Source organism: Erpetoichthys calabaricus, chromosome 3, assembly GCF_900747795.2.
Source record: "Erpetoichthys calabaricus chromosome 3, fErpCal1.3, whole genome shotgun sequence".
Classification (NCBI taxonomy): Eukaryota; Metazoa; Chordata; class Cladistia; order Polypteriformes; family Polypteridae; genus Erpetoichthys; species Erpetoichthys calabaricus.
In genome coordinates this window covers 104,509,944-104,527,448 of record NC_041396.2, presented here as the reverse complement: position 1 = coordinate 104,527,448, position 17,505 = coordinate 104,509,944, and the positions used below count along the sequence as shown (strand labels likewise).

General features: G+C 41.8%; 2 protein-coding genes across 3 annotated transcripts in view; both read left to right on the top strand.

Moving 5' to 3' along the window:
• The window catches only part of LOC127527298 (uncharacterized), a 214,429-nt gene that overhangs the window by 75,079 nt on the left and 121,845 nt on the right, over nucleotides 1-17,505 (top strand). The gene's annotated exons all lie outside the window — the stretch shown is intronic.
• The window catches only part of riox1 (ribosomal oxygenase 1), an 81,236-nt gene continuing 65,769 nt past the window's right edge, over nucleotides 2,039-17,505 (top strand). The window contains exon 1 of the mRNA XM_028797258.2: nucleotides 2,039-2,164. Coding sequence (XP_028653091.2) covers nucleotides 2,108-2,164 — 57 coding nt within the window. The 5' untranslated portion in view covers nucleotides 2,039-2,107. The remainder of the gene's footprint in view (nucleotides 2,165-17,505) is intronic.

Genomic DNA, 17,505 nt, shown 5'->3' with positions numbered 1-17,505 from the left:
GCAGTCGTTATACCGATCCATAGTGGTGAATCATGTGAAGCTCTCAATTTACCAGTCGATCTATATCCCTACTCTCACCTATAATCATGAGCTTTGGGGAATGACTGAAAGAATGAGATCATAGGTACAAGTGGCCGAAATGAGCTTTCTCTATAGGGTGGCTGGGCTCTCCCTTAGATATAGGGTGAGAAGCACAGACATCTAGAAGAGGTTCAGAGTACAGCCACTGACGCTTGACATTGAGATCAGCCAATTCAGGTGGTTCGGGCATCTGATACTGATGCCTCCCAGGTGCCTCCCTGTCGTGGTTTTATGGGCACAGCCAGCTGGGAGGAGACCCTTGGCTTGCTGGGAGGATTACATCTCCCAGATGGCCTGGGAATTTCTAGAGATCCCACAGTATAAGCTGGCACGTGTGGCTGGAGAAATGAACATATGGGCCTCTTAACAAAAACTGTAGCCCCTGTGACCTGGTTCCAGATAAGTTTGTGGAAAATGAATGAATGAATTGAAATGTTTCAGCTATCTTCCCATTAGCTCAGCAATACCATATCTAAAGTACATTTTCTGATACCTTAAAATGGGTTTCTGCTCTTTTTGACATAATGTAAGCAGCAGGCTCCTGTCAATCATGGAGAATCCACTGCATCCACTGAACAGTATCATCTCCAGACAGAGGAGAAGCTTCAGCGACAGACTGCTGTCACTGTCCTGCTCCACTGACAGACTGAGGAGATCGTTCCTCCCCCACACTATGTGTCTCTTCATTTCCACGGGTGGGGTGGGGGGATAAACGTTAACATTATACAATGTTATTGACTGTTATACCTGCCTCGCACTCTCCACCTTGCACCATGTTTTTATCACTCTTTAATTAATATTGTTTTTTTTATCAGTATGCTGCTGCTGGAGTATGTGAATTTCCACTTGGGGATTATTAAAGTATCTATCTATAAAAGATTTCTCAAATTTTATTTCATGTGAAAAACATTTTAAGATATTGTTAAAATGTCAAAGTATTTTAAGATATAACTTTTGGATATTTATAATGAAATTAAAGGTATATCAAATGCATTATTGATATCCTAAAATAATACATTTTATTGAATGAATAGGAAATTTTACAGAAAGTAATTCTGAGATCTGTCAAAGGTAACAAGTTAAAAAAATAACACCTTACAATCCATACAAGGTAGTCTGAGACTCCTTGCAGCAAACTGAGAAATCTGAAATGTATTTGAAATATTTCACAGTATACTGCAGGTATCTTAAAATATAAAGAATCTTATTTTGAGATATCAATTAATTTTAATTGGCTTACTATAGCAAATATCAAAAACAAATGAGCCGGTAATACATAACAGATACGGATTTCACTCCGGAAAGATAAAATAAAATTATTATTAACTAATGTTTGTTGGCTATGCAAAGCATGGATCTCCTTTAAGGACCCACACTACAGTTGCCGTACCGTATTTGAAATAAAACCCAACGCGACTGGTTTCCAAGGGTTCAAAGTGAAATGTTTATTCTTTGCTGATACTGATATTTGATTAATTACATGACGTTTACGTGTAGACGCTCCAGTCGGTACGAGTATTTTTTCCACGTCAGTATCGGTGCGACATAGCTTATTGGACAAAAGTGAGTTAAAGTAGAAAGTACTGGAGCTACAAGCAAAAAATGCGAGAAGGAGAATGCCCCCAAAACTAGGAGGATGCTACAAAAGATAACACGTATTTGAGCAAACTGCAGACATCGCAAGACACTAACGTAGAGGGGTTAAAAGGGCAAAACGGACTGTTCTGTTTTTGCTTCTGCATGGCATGTGTCTAAGCAGTTTTGTGTACGTATAAAAGTTATTTCAGAATGTTTCACTTGTATATCTGGAAATCGGACACAGGTTGCATTCAAAGACATATATAAACAGTTCGAGAAAAATTTAAATCGTAACTATGAGGAAATAAAATAATCTACAATAATAAGGCTAATTCGAATGACGTCTTGTGTTGCGCATGCGTGAATCGAACTAGCTGCATCATCTCGTAAGGACGGAAGCGGAAGTAAAAGTGAGAAACTTTTGCTTTTAGTTGCACGTGCAAAAAATATGGAGAAACGGTGCGCGTCTGCTTACGAAATCTACAAAACCTGTAAAAGATTTCAGGTACGTATGACTGTATATTTGACTCTTTCGCTTTAATGGCACAGAAGTCAAATTGCAGTGAACCGTACAAGCCTTTCTAAACGTTAAATCTTGATATTTACCTCTGTTGTGTACCTGCAAAAAACATATTTTATTACGTGTCGCATTTTTATGCTATGGAAACCTAAATGTGCTGTTCAGTCTGAGCTACTGTATTACCAAAAAACAACGAAGAGTGTGTCATTATCTAGGTGGTCCACAGTACCCGGAGAGAGAAAGCAAGAAAGAAAGGAAAAGGCAGACAGATAATGTGGCTAGACTGGCGTTTGAATCCGACTTAGGAGCAGTACAGGTTACTGGTGAATCAGGTATGACTGTTTGTCAGATATAGTTAAAGATTGACATGCCTCTTTTCAGTAGTTTACCTTTACGAAGATTTTTTTGAGAAATATATTTTACCGCAGTCTGGCAAATCTGCAGTCATAAGCCATAGCTAACATCGTAGGGCGCTGAGCAGGCTCCTGTCAATCATGGAGAATTCACTGCATCCACTAAACAGTATCCTCTCCAAACAGAGGAGCAGCTTCAGCGACAGACTGCTGCCACTGACCTGCTCCACTGACAGACTGAGGAGATCGTTCCTCCCCACACTATGTGACTCTTCAATTCCACCCGGGAGGATAAACGTTAACATACAAAGTTATTGTCTGTTATACCTGCATTTTTATCACTCTTTAATTTAATATTGTTTTTATCAATATGCTGTTGCCGGAGTATTTGAATTTCCCCTTGGGATTAATAAAGTATCTATCTATTTGTCTTTTAAGTACACCATTACAAAAAAATTCACAATTACTGTATGTTGTGCCGTCCGTGCGGCGTGGGTAAAAAAAAAAAAAAGGTCCACGACAAATATATCCGTCAGGAAGCCTTTAATAATTAACTAAACGTTATCCAGAATTATTCGGCAATACATTTGCATTGAACTTCAAAAAAGATGCTGCTTAACAGATCGTTGCTCTAGCTCAAGCCCCCCTTCTCTCTTCAGCACAGTATGGGTTTTGCTATACAGTATACTCAAAATAAGTCATTATTAAGAACAGACTAACACCAGGCCAACTTAATTTTTTTTTAATAACACAACAACGCCAATTATTGGTGTTGTTGTCAACCGTTTCTTCAACTCCTCAAAAGCTAGCTGCTGAGTCTCACTCCATTTGAATTTGACTTCCTTCTGCAAGAGCTGGGTCATTGGACTGGCAATTTCTGCAAATGCTGGTACAAATCACTGGTGAAAGTTGCAAAGTCTAAGGAATATCTGTAGCTCCTTGGCACTTGTGGGTGTATTCCAATTTTGTACATCATGTATGAGAGCTGGCTTAGTGGCAATGCCCTGCTCACTCACTATGTGCTCCAGTAGTGAAGGATTGCACACGCAAACAGGTGTATGGTTTTCCTTCTGAACCAGCACACTACCAAAAGATACATGTGCTTTCTCAATTTTTTTTTATTAAATTTGCAAAAATCTCAAGTAAACTTTTTTTCATGTCATTATGGGGTGTGTAGAATTCTGAGGGAAAAAATAATTTAATCCATTTTGGAATAATGCTGTAACATAACAAAATGTGTAAAAAGTGATGTGCTGTGAATACTTTCCGGATGCACTGTATGCCATCTGCTAAACTTGTCGGCTCCAGTACTGCTGTAACACCAGGCCTTGAATCTTCAACAGTCCTCCATACATCAAGTTCAGTACATGGTGGAACTGTTGATGCATGCTCTAGATGTACGTCGTGGGATACAGTATACTCTCCTCTAGCCCCTCCCACTATATGAGTTGGCACTGGTTCACCTCCAATGAAGACCTTGCCTCCTGCGTGACTGGTCACATTCTTGGCCATCATGAAATCTAACCCTAGGAGAAGCTGATCTTGGATAGGAGCAACATAGACCTCCCATCTCCTTTACTTGCTGCCAATTTTTAACTTCACTATTTTCCCTTTTATAGTGACCATCTCCTTTCCTGATTCTGCATTACGCAGCAGCACTGTTGCAGAGGCAGACAGTTCTCACAATCTTAGCTTCTCATGTAGTTCTAATGAAACTATGGTGACCTCTGTTCCTGTATCCACAATAGCTTGAATAGGCAAATTGTTTATGGTGACTGAAATAGATAGATAGATAGATACTTTATTAATCCCAAGGGGAAATTCACATACTCCAGCAGCAGCATATATTAAATTAATATCAAATTAAATTAAACACAATATTAAATTAAAGAGTAATAAAAATGCAGGTAAAAACAGACAATAACTTTGAATAATGTTAACGTTTACCCCCCGGGTGGAATTGAAGAGTCGCATGGTTTGGGGGAAGAACAATCTCCTCAGTCTGTCAGTGGAGCAGGACAGTGACAGCAGTCTGTCGCTGAAGCTGCTCCTCTGTCTGGAGATGACACTGTTTAGTGCAGGCATGTCAAACATGCGGACCGCAACAGAAATCTGTGTGGCCCGCATGACAGAGCCTAGTTAGCACTGAACTTGTACAAAATGATTGATTCAATCACAAACGATAGTATTCTGCATCTTCGGTGTTACTTATTGACTTTTCTTACTTCTGCCTTCTGACAAAAGCACGTTTTCCCATGGCATTACGGTACCAGAAACGTCATCTGCTAGTATAGCCACGAGCCTTGTCCAAAGTTAATGAGCCGCAGCATCACAACTGAAGTGCTAGGCTGCAGCAGGGGTGGCCTTAGGCATGTGCAAACTGTGCACCTGCACAGTGCCGCCAGATCCCAGGGGCCGCCATGCCAATATATATTGAATATAAAACAGAAAGAGAAAATAACGACACAGCTGACGGCAATGTGGCCGAAAAACATTCTGTTTCTTGTTAATTAGTACGCTGTATTTACAAATGTCGTTAGAGTCGGAGCAGTAAGCTGTATGTAGTATTATAATGTTTTGCCGTAATGAGAATATCATGGGTTACCACTTGGTTTTCAAGTTACGGATACGAGTATATAGAAACGTGTCATGAGCACGAGGCGGCTATGCAGTGTCCGCAATGGATGTGGCCATCCGCCGTGCATAAGATACCGTATTGACATTGCCAGGCGAAGGGGCCACCGATTCTTTCTGCCCAGGGCCGCCACGAGCCTAGAGCCGCCCCTGCTAAGGCTACACTACTGACTGAGTTGCTGAGACTGGCCACTGGGCAGAACTGACCATCACGAGTAGTAATAGCCTGCATATTTTCACGTTTTTTTGCTCTAGTTTCATGTAATTTTGTGCTAGTATTGTAACGAACAGTTAGTGCAGACTACAGCTGAAGATCTGAAATGGACGCGAGAAGTTGGTGAGTTGTTTATTAACATTTTTGTGATTTTGAGTTTGTAAAATTATTGTAGGTCAGGTGGCTTTTTGCATATCGGCTTATTTTATAATATAAACTTTGAAGTAAACTTAGTAAAGTAAAATTTGATTTTTGGAGGATTTGTTTTCCAACTTGAATTACTGAGCAATGAATTCAGTGAACATTTTCATGATTTCAGTTCACACAAACAGGGCATTGCGCTGTTCTCTTACAACGTTGAGAATGCGCCTGAGAATATCCAGATGGAATTGATTGAAGTGCAGTCAGATTCTATTCTGAAGGCAAAATACAACGAAGTTGGTGTGCCAGGCTTGTATGCTTACCTGCCACCCTCGTATGTGCAGATCCGTAAGTTGGCATCGAGAGTACTGTCTATTTTCGGAAGCACTTACCTTTGTAAGCAATTGTTTTTGTTAATGAAAGCTACTAAAACCCCACATCGCTCAAGACTTACCGTCGAGCACCTTTCATCCCTCATAAAAGTTGCAGCTGCACAAGATTTCAAGCCTGGCATTGACTAACTGGTTACTAACAAGAGATGCCAAGTGTCGGAACAAAAGAAATAAATCTCACACTGTAAGGCTCCTATATAAGCAATGAATATAATATAATGAATATCAATCATCAAGACGCTATATAAAAGCGGTCGGGATTGTCGTCCTGTCCCGTGAGTGCAAAGCGTAGCGGTATTCCGCTTATCACAGACTTACTACTTGCGGTACGAAGCGACGCGATGTGAGCAGAGTTCTGGTGCTCCCATCGTTCCCTTGCTTTTGTGCACGATGCGCTGGAAATATAGACAAAATTATGTCTCTGGAAATAATTAATGTTGATGGAGTACAAATGCCTCACCGCGTAGTAAATATCAGGGGAGATGGTGCTTGCTTATTCTCATCTATAGCTTATTTAGTGCATGAAACTCCCGTCTTTAGCGGTACAGATTCGGGCTTACATTGTACGACATGTTTTAAGTAATTGGTCAAGGTTTTAGCCATTTACAATGATGCCGTCGGGAATCTCTTATACAAATGAGCTTCAGTATTTCACTGAAATGTCAAAGTCTCAAACTTATGGTACCATTTCTGAGCTAATGGAAGTGGGAGAGTTGTTCCTCTATGAGTTTCAAGTATATTTATTATGGAGTCCTACACTCCAAGTTTGGACAGGCACTCGAGGGAATAAAAAAGCTTAGGTTTTCGGGAGATGTTATGAATGGGCACTTTGATGTTCTCATTCCCTACACTTACATGCCTGATGTACACATGGAGCGCACACAAATTGAGGATAAAAGTCGGTCGCCTTAAAAGGAGGGTGAGCCTAGTAATATAATAAGGACCTAGCTAAGAAGTTAAGACTCTAATTCTACACTGTTGTATGGAGACTGCATGGAAATAAATTGCTTTTCTTTAAACTTTAAACTTTAAGTGTTACATTTTTTAAAAGTTTTCAGTATTGAAAGAAAGCTACAGTAACTTTGTATAATAGTATTTGTTACAGTACGGCCCGCTGACGCGCGTATGGCAGTCAAAGTGGCCCACCAATGGTAGTGAGTTTGACATGCCTGGTTTAGTGGATGCAGTGGATTCTCTATAATTGATAGGAACCTGCTGAGCGCCCGTCGCCCTGCCACGGATGTCAAACTGTCCAGCCCCATGCCTACAATAGAGCCTGCTTTCCTCACCAGTTTGTCCAGGCATGAGGCGTCCTTCTTCATTAATGCTGCCTCCCCAGCACACCACCGCGTAGAAGAGGGCGCTCGCCACAACCGTCTGATAGAACATCTGCAGCATCTTATTGCAGATGTTGTAGGACACCAGTCTTCTAAGGAAGTATAGCCGGCTCTGTCCTCTCTTGCAGAGAGAATCAGTATTGGCAGTTCAGTCCCAATTTTATAATATGTAAAATGAATGAAATATGTAGGCAGGGTCCTGGTGCAGCCATCTTTCCCACACTGGTAACAGATAAGTTGGTTAGCCTCTTAACACTTCCATAGCAGACTCTGGGAATCTCTGACTTTCTGCACTAATGTCTGAAATGACCTTCTTCACCACAGGAGTACCAAACTCCTTTGTCAGCAAAAGATGGGCTTGGTGAATGAAGCTGAGTTGTTCTGCTAGGGCTAGGTGGCTGGCGTGCACTGGTCCTCTCTCGGTCCATTGTAGGTTGAATACTGGATGATCTGTCCCTTGGGTATGGGTGAGGTACATGTGAAAGGGGCCCACTATGATTTAGGACATCCTCCAGAGTTGCTTGAAGTCTCTCCACTTTATTTTATTATTATTATTTTTTTCCTTATTATTATTACCACACTTATATTAACTTCACCTGGTTTTTGTCTGGTACAAATCTTGTAATCGATATTTAACCCGCTTCCTATTGTACAAATGACTTGAAATTTTGCACACTTGCTCACTTCCGATGACAATACATGAATCAATTATCAGTTTTACTAATTGCTCAATTAATCCATGTTAAGAAATGAAATTTTCATATGAGAAATTGTTCAAGATTTCACCAATAGATGGCGCTAAAACAAACCCAAAACTAAAAAGTTGAAAATAATATATATATAAAAAAATACTTTTTAAAAACCAAGCTTATATTAAGTTAAAAAGTGTACTAAAAAGTAAAAAATAAGTCTGCCATGCATCACTTGTTTAAAAAAAAAAAAAAAAAAAGCGTGGGCACTTTTCATCACTCAACATTCAAAAAACACTTCTTAAAATCTATTTTTTTTACGAGTGATGTATGAGAGACTTATTTTTTACTTTATATCTTAATATAAGCATGGTTTTTAACAAGTATTTTTTATATATATATATATATTGTTTTAAGTGTATCTTGAATCTTCTGCCTGGTCACAGGTAGTTGACTAGGGTTTTCTTGAGGACGTAGGGCAGTATTTGGAGTAACATCCATGTCCTCATTGCTCCAGTGAACACGTCTAACCTGTTCCCTTTCCTCAGGGTCTCTGCCAAATGTTGCTCTGTAATTATGTTCATGCACCTCAACCAACCTTTGTGCTTCGGATAGAGTTGTTGGATCTTTATTCATGACTTCATAAGCCATACGCTGGTTGTGAAGCCCCTTCAGGAAAATATCAGCGGCTAACTGGTCCTGCAGGTCCAAATTTAGTCCAGGATATGCTAATGTCATTAGATGACACATGTCCTCTGCAAACCATCCCAGACTCCTTTTGTTGGCGAAGCTCACCAAGTCGTCGGCGAATGGTGGTGGCGGGGTCCACCTGTCCAAACTGCCGGGTCAGCTGCTCCACCAGAAGGGCATAGTCTTCTTGAATGTATTTAGGGAGTGAACACACATAACGAATAGCTGGCCCTCTGAGTCTTTCATACAGCCGATCCACTCATTCAGCCCCAATCCATGCATGCCTACATGCTGCCCTCTCAAAAGGAAACAAATATATCACCCAGTCTTCTTTGCCATCAAATGTGGCTAGCTTTGCATTTGTGCAGCATGATGTTGCAGGGTGCTGTCCATGATGGTGGCAGTAGCTGTTTGGGCCTTCCTGTAAAATAATGTTGTCGTTATTTTCCTGGGGCAGGTGGCTGGGCCTGCCATTCTCCAGAATGGGTGAATGATTTGTTCTGTTAGGCTGACTCCTGGTTGTGGTGGATGGTGGTGCTATTGCTCTCCTATCCATGAAATGGGGGCGCACAATGGGTTCTGAAGTAGGGTCCATGGCAGGACTGGAAATGTGAGATCGCTGGTGAATGACTTCTAACTCTGAAGCAAACTGCTGCTCTGCAGGTCCGGCTGTGCTTTCATACATGGACGGCAGGGTAAGCAGATGGCAAACTGGGTCTTAGACTTTCAAATGTTCTGGAAAACACTTCTGGGCTTTCAGCGGCTACTGGGAGACTGTTCCTAGCATCCTGCAAAATTCTCACTGCAGCCTCGATTTTTCTGTAATGTTGGTGACAAAATTTGTTGAAAATGCTGGACCTGTTGCTCAAAATTTTTTTGAATAGAAGCGCACTTGTTCTGTTATATTTGTACATTTTGTGAAAAGTGTTTATTTGATATTTGGACTTCAGGCTTCACACATTAAACACGTCATGTCTACATTTTGTCAATTAGTAAAACATGAAAAACATTTCTGTTTTAACAATGTGTTTATATAGATTGTTGTAGACACACATGAAATGCATGTGTTCCAAATAACCATATAGTATTTACAAAAGGTGTCATTTTGCTTGACCTCTCACTCTATACAACTCTAAGCAACTGACACGCAGGTAAACAGACTTGAGCTGAGAAAACTGTGCGGTGGTGGGGGGATGTGATAGGCTGCTTACTGCTTATCGACACATTTACAGGACAAAAGACGCTGATGGAGAGGTGCTAAGCGATTTAAGGTGGGATGGATCTACGAGTTTTTTCGTAGGCTTTGGTAATTCTAGTGTTAAAAGTGCACACATGTGAATGTATATGCCCAGCAGTGCTTGAAATGCACTTGGTACTATACACAAGTGCTAGTACCATATTTGTTACACTGATGTATTAATGTGAAGAATGAGGAGCATGGAGCAGTTGCTTCGAGCATTACAATACAATTTCTTTGGCTTCCACATTAGAAATTCAAGAGCCACTATCTTCAGACCAGTTTTTGCAGCACCGTAATTGAAGAGCTGGAGTGGGAATGAGTGTTGGTTTTTAGTACTACAACTGGGGGCTAGAGGTTGATGAAGCAGAATGGATAGCCAAGATAAGGGCTGATAGGCATATTATGGCCAGTTTATACTTCACACTCAGAACGCATACGTACATGCATCATGGCTGCCACGCATTCCCAGTGTTGATATGATGCGTCCTCTCATCACGTCCTCGGAAATTAATGCAACGCGTGTGGGAGTTGCACAACCAGCAAAAAATCGGGGGGGGCTCAGTGTATTCAAGTTGGAACATGATGTCGGGGGTTTTTGTTTACTATCAACATGTGACAGCAAGCCGCTTTTCAGATCATACACGATCAGTGTGGTAAAGCATTGCATAATCCCCATTGTAATGACGCAATACATTTTAAAGGTCTCATATACCATTTTCTTTGCAGTCTTTTTTTGTACCTTCATGAGAGCAGCAGAATGTACAGTGACGTATTTGGGACACAGTGAAAAAGTCTGCTTTCTAATTAAAGTGGAATTTTCAGCTTTAATCTCAATTTCCACTCTGTCATAGTTTATTTTGTCATTAAAGTAGACCGTCGCAAATGTCATCTTAAAGAAGACCTAGTTGTTAATCAGTACGTGCTTCTGGGGTTTCCTCCTGAATTGACAGCAGTGGCAGGCAGCAATTGCCACACAGAACACATTAAATGTGTGATATTCCAGCTCCCTGCACATTTAGAATCCTTAAATTTACACTTTATCACTTTCATAATGAAATGCGTTAAAGTATATTTATTACATACTACATTGCGGCAAGATTTCCTGGGAATTTAATGGATGTTTCGGGCAGTTCACAACACAGCAAAACCGAACATTGTTTTCTCACCGTGATATCTCGCATTCCCATCTGGTGGAGTCTTCCAGATTTACGTAAAGCACACATACAAGTATAAACAGTACACCACTTGTGTAGCAGTTGTGTCCACATGAGTATGCGTCGCGTGAAGTATAAACCTGGCCTAAGACAGCAAGTAGTCAATGGCAGAAAATGGAGCTTGATAACCATTGAGCTTTGAATCTTCCTTGAGCGTCCCTGAGCTTTCTCTTTCCATTTTCAGAATGTGATCAAATCTGTTTTTTTCCTGTCTAGGACATTGCCCCATCTTTAAGTGTCAACCCTTTTGGATAGTGGTGCCATTTATTTGCATGGCAAGTTAGTTAGTTCTGCTGTATCCTTCATTTGCATAAAGCACACTCTCAACACACAGCATGTAAGTTAAATACTAATAAATATATAATTTTTTTTTTTTACTTATTTCACCAAGTTTCATTCAAATCCATCTAAGCATTTTTGAGATTTTGGCATATTTTGTTTTTGCATTGTAGGTTACCCCTAAAATATTGATTTATTTAACTGTGCTTTCTTAGCACATCTATATTGCATTAGATGTAACATCCTGCCAAATTTTTTCTTCTACTAAACAGAAATACTATTTTTGTTGATTGTGTGAGTGAACGAGTCAATCAACTTTGAATTACATATATATAACAGATACATAAAGATGGATCAATACAATGGTTCATCTATCATTATGTATTTATCTAAGTATGTAGACCCTTTACTGTGACACTTGAGATTTGGCTCAGGTGTATCCCATTCGTTTTATCATCATCGAGATGTATTGAATTCATACCGATGGTCGGTCTTCTACCAGAAAGGTTTCAATCTTACTATATGCATAGAAAATGAACATGAAACAAAACAGCATGAACCAGATTTAAAATCTGATTTGGCATTGGTGATCCATCTAATTCAGTGGTTCCCAGTTCAGTTGTTTTTATTGTCACTATTAGGATACAACGAAGGGAGCCGACTACATAGAATAAGGGGAACATAATAGGAAAATGACAAAGAAAAAGTTAAGAATTTAAAATTACAGCAAAAATATAAATATTTCTAAATGTTTTACAATGTAAAAATGATACTGCCATCCATATTACTAACCGAAGGTTGCCAACCGGATGGGCGCATCGAAGCGCATGCGCACTGCAACGAGCCCGCCCATAGCTAATGACACAGCCACAGAAAACACAGAAACGAGAAGGTTGTAAACCGGATGTCACACACACTGCCGCACTGCAACGAGCCTGCCACCTGTAAAGTAGAATTGCTCTAATCCACTGTGCCAGTAATGTAGATCACATAACGGTCATTCAGTTTGGCGCCTGCCCCAGAGTCAAACTCAGTGACTTCCCAAAATGCGGCGGCTTCCCAGAGTCAGTAGGTGGTGCCCACATAACACAACGTAATGCGCCGTGGCGCCCGCCCCAGAGTCAGACACAGCGGCTTCCCAAAACGCAGGGGCTTCCCAGAGTCCGTACGTGGCGCCCAAACAACACAACCTGTGAGCTACACTTGCTCTAATCCACTGTGCCAGTAATATAGATCACATAACGGTCACAGACTCTAACCCAGCGGCTTCCTAGACTCAGTGGCTGGCACACGAACACCACAACCTGTAAACTGAACTTGCTGTGCTCAACTCTGCCAGCAGTAGGTGTCAGCAAAGGCAACGGAATCGCGTCTCCACAAAACGAGACCGCTTTACTATAGATATGCTTATGTAATTAAATGACATTTCCCCAGACGCACCCACCCTCCATGATATGTCATCCATCCAGATATCGGACAGAACAGAAACTGATTGCCATTCTTGGATTTCTGATTCGCTAGTGAATCGATTGGCTTACTTGTGCTTTTATGAGTGCACAATATGAGAAGAGAAAAAATACATCAATTATTATCACTTATTGGGAATTTGGTTGGAACAAAAACCTGTAACCACAGAGGGTCCCTAGGACTGATAATGGAAACCAATTATTTAATTGATTACAGAGGTTTAGATGACAGATGGTAAGCATAACAACCATACTAATAATTTGCAGTTTAGACTTTGAAAATAATCACCTTAAACCTCCCGAGAATTCAAAGTTTTTATTATATTAACAAGAAAGAACTTTGAACATTTTCAGGCTAATAACCAAACATCTTTTTTTTATTTATTTATTTTTTTTGCTGTATTAAAATTGTTTAATCCTTAAACATCTCTAATTAGAAGATATTAAAGCACAATTCTTCACAATTCTGGATCGGTGCTAGAGGGCATACCTTCTGGGGACTCTCTCGTACTGCTGAGAGACTTCAATGCTCACGTGGGCAATGACAGTGAGACCTGGAAGGACGTGATTGGGAGGAATGGCCCCCCTGATCTGAACCCGAGTGGTGTTTTGTTTTTGGACTTCTGTGCTCATCACGGATTATCTATAACAAACACCATGTTCAAGCATAGGGGTTTTCATATGTGCACTTGGCACCAGGTCACCCTAGGCCTCAGTTCGATGATCGACTTTGTGGTCGTGTCGTCGGACTTGCGGCCACATGTCTTGGACACTCGGGTGAAGAGAGGGGCAGAGCTGTCAACTGATCACCACCTGGTGGTGAGTTGGCTTCGATGGTGGGGGAGGATGCCGGTCAGGCGTGGTAGGCCCAATCAAGTTGTGAGGGTCTGCTGGGAACGTATGGCAGAGTCCCCTGTCAGAAGTAGCTTCAACTCCCACCTCCGGCAGAACTTCGACCACGTCCCGAGGAGGTGGGAGACATTGAGCCCGAATGGGCCATGTTCCATTCCTCTATTGTTGAGGCGGCTGACCAGAGCTGTGACCGTAAGGTGGTCAGTGCCTGTCGTGGCGACAATCCCCGAACCCGTTGGTGGACACCGGCGGTGAGGGATGCTGTCAAGCTGAAGAAGGAGTCCTACCGGACCTTTTTGTCCTGTGGGACTCTGGAGGCAGCTGATAGGTACCGGCAGACCAAGTGGAATGCGACTTCGGTGGTTGCTGAGGCAAAAACTCGGGCATGGGAGGAGTTTGGGGAGGCCATGGAGAACGACTTTGGGATGGCTTTGAGGAGATTCTGGTCCACCGTCCGGTGTCTCAGGAAGGGGAAGCAGTGCAGTGTCAACACTGTATATGGTGGGGATAGTGCGCTGCTGACCTCGACTCGGGACGTTGTGGGTCGGTGGGGGGAGTACTTCGAAGACCTCCTCAATTCTGCTAACATGTCTTCCAATGAGGAAGCAGAGCCTGGGGACTCGGAGGTGGGCTCCCCCATCTCTGGGACTGAGGTCACCGAGGTGGTCAAAAAACTCCTTGGTGGCAGGGCCCCAGGGGTGGATGAGATACACCCGGAGTTCCTCAAGGCTCTGGATGTTGTAGGACTGTCCTGGTTGACACGCCTTTGCAACATTGCATGGACATCAGGGACAATGCCTCTGGATTGGCAGACTGGGGTGGTGGTCTCCCTCTTTAAGAAGGGGGACCGGAGGGTGTGTTCCAACTACAGAGGGATCACACTCCTCAGCCTCCCTGGAAAAGTCTATGCGGGGGTCCTGGAGAGGAGGGTCCGTCGGATAGTCGAACCTCGGATTCAGGAGGAACAGTGTGGTTTTCGTCCTGGTCGTGGAACAGTGGACCAGCTCTACACCCTTAGCAGGGTCTTGGAGGGTGCATGGGAGTTTGCCCAACCAGTCTACATATGTTTTGTGGACTTGGAAAAGGCGTTCGACCGTGTCTCTTGGGGAATCCTGTGGGGGGTACTCCGGGAGTATGGGGTACCGGACCCCTGATAAGGGCTGTTCAGTCCCTGTACAACCGGTGTCGGAGCTTGTTCCGCATTGCCGGCAGTAAGTCTAACCCGTTTCCAGTGAGAGTTGGACTCCGCCAGGGCTTCCGTTTGTCACCGATTCTGTTATAACTTCTATTGACAGAATTTCTAGGCGCAGCCAGGGTGTTGAGGGGGTCCGGATTGTGGACTCAGGATTGAGTCACTGCTTTTTGCAGATGATGTTGTCCTGTTTGCTTCATCAGGCCGTGATCTTCAGCTCTCTCTGGATCGGTTCGCAGCTGAGTGTGAAGCGGCTGGGATGGGAATCAACACCTCCAAATCCGAGACCATGGTCCTCAGCCGGAAAAGGGTGGAGTTCCCTCTCAGGGTTGGGAGCGAGATCCTGAGATCCTGCCTAAGTGGAGGAGTTCAAGTATCTCGGGATCTTGTTTACGAGTGAGGGAAGAATGAAGCGTGAGATCGATTATCAGATCGGTGCAGCGTCCGCAGTGATTAGGGCTCTGCATCGGTCTGTCGTGGTGAAAAAGGAGCTGAGCCGTAAGGCAAAGCTCTCAATTTACCAGTCGATCTATGTTCCTACCCTCACCTATGGTCATGAGCTATGGGTAGTGACCGAAAGAACGAGATCGCGAATACAAGCGGCTGAAATGAGTTTCCTCCGCAGGGTGTCTGAGCTTTCCCTTAAAGATAAGGTGAGAAACTCAGTCATCCGGGAGGGGCTCAGAGTAGAGCCGCTGCTCCTCCGCATCGAAAGGAGTCTGATGAGGTGGCTCGCGCATCTGATCAGGATGCCTCCTGGACGCCTCCCTGGTGAGGTGTTCCAGGCACGTCCAACCGGGAGGAAGCCCCAGGGAAGACCCAGGATATGCTGGATGGACTATGTCTCCCGGCTGGCCTGGGAACGCCTCTGGATTCTCCTGAAAGAGCTAGAAGAAGTGGCCAGGGAGAGGGAAGTCTGGGCATCTCTGCTCAAGCTGCTGCCCCCGCGACCCGACCTCGGATAAGCGGAAGAGGATGGATGGATGAAACAATGAAATAAAAACCCTGATTCCGTGTTACTTTTATGTCCTCAGTGAAGTGAGCATGAGGCTTAGCACAGCAAAACATTCAAGTAGAATTTTTCTGAAAAGGATTTTCTCTTGAAGGGTTTTTAGGATGGGTATTTATGTATGAATTTTTAAAACCTGAAACAGTATCCTGGAATGCTTATGTATATGATGATTAGTAAAATGAGCACACTGTAGTTTTGAGTAATTAATGTTTAACAAAACTATTTTCAACACTTTGCTGCAGTATTGAATTTTTCAGAAAATATACTGAAACAAACAACATAAGTATATTCAGTGTTGCAGTTACAGTGGAACAATTCTAATTTGCATATTTTTTTATGTATGTTGAATTTATAAAAATGTAAAGCTTTTTATTTTGAATTCTCAGTAGTGTTACATATATGAACAGCTTAATACCTTTCACTGACCAAAAAATGCAGTAATGTTGTTTAAGGATTCTGATGATTTTTCAATTCCATTTGTAAAATGATCTGTCACTTTACAAACAAATCAACAAGGTCACGACCATGACCATTCCAGTGTAGATGTTTATTTCATCAAAGAAGAGCCAAAATAATGTACTGAAAATAATTGATCACCAAAAAAGTACTGCTTGAAATTTGTCAGTTTTAATTGCTTTAAATGTGGAGTATGGCTGTTAATTGTATTTTTATATATGGTATTGTCATGCACATTTATTTTACCTGTAGCTTGATGTCTTATAATTAAATATACAACAGCTGCAGGAGAATCCCAAAAATAAACATTTTCATGTTTGCCATCCATCTTTTAGAACAACCTTTTCTTCCCTGACCCATCATTAGTCATAGAAATGTCTTATTCTGTAACGAATAACATTTGAAAGAAAAAGACAATAAGACAATTTACAACTGTTATTTATATTAAACATGTAAATGCAATAATGTATTTGTGTTGGGTACTCTTTTTTTTTTTAAGCTTTCTTAACATTTGATTGCAAGGGAATAGTTTTCTTACTAAGCTGTTCATTTGACAATTTTTAAAAAAGGTAGCCTAAACTAATTGTACCACTATACTGACCCTGTGTAAACCAAAAGTAGATTAGTTGAGATCCATTGAAAATTTAGCTGTAAAATTAATCAATATTAGTGAAAAATATTCCATAGAAATGAAAACCACTGATGTAGTGCTGGGCGATATACCGGTTCATACCAAAAAACGTTTTTTATTTTTGTTATGATATGGATTTTTCTTATACTGCAACACCGGTTTAAATAGCTTAAACAACGTTCGGAACGTGGCGTAGCGGGAAACTATTTAAGGGGGGGACCTTTTTCACTGCTGCACCGCTAAACACGAATGCAACGGAGTACATGCGTTAGTGGAGGTATTGAACTGTGAAAATGGACAGAGAACATTCTGAGCTGTAGCAGACGATAAAGTTGAACATGATGACACAGAAGAATTTTTGCCGAAAAAAAAAGAACCGTGTCTGTTGTCTGTAGATACTTTGGTTTTAAAAGGTCGGATGTGGACCATTATGTTCAAATGTGTGAATACTGTTTCTATACTACTGGATAATACTGCAAGCCAGGTTGTATTTGTTTTATTTTTTTTCAATACTGTGTAATGTACCTGGGTACT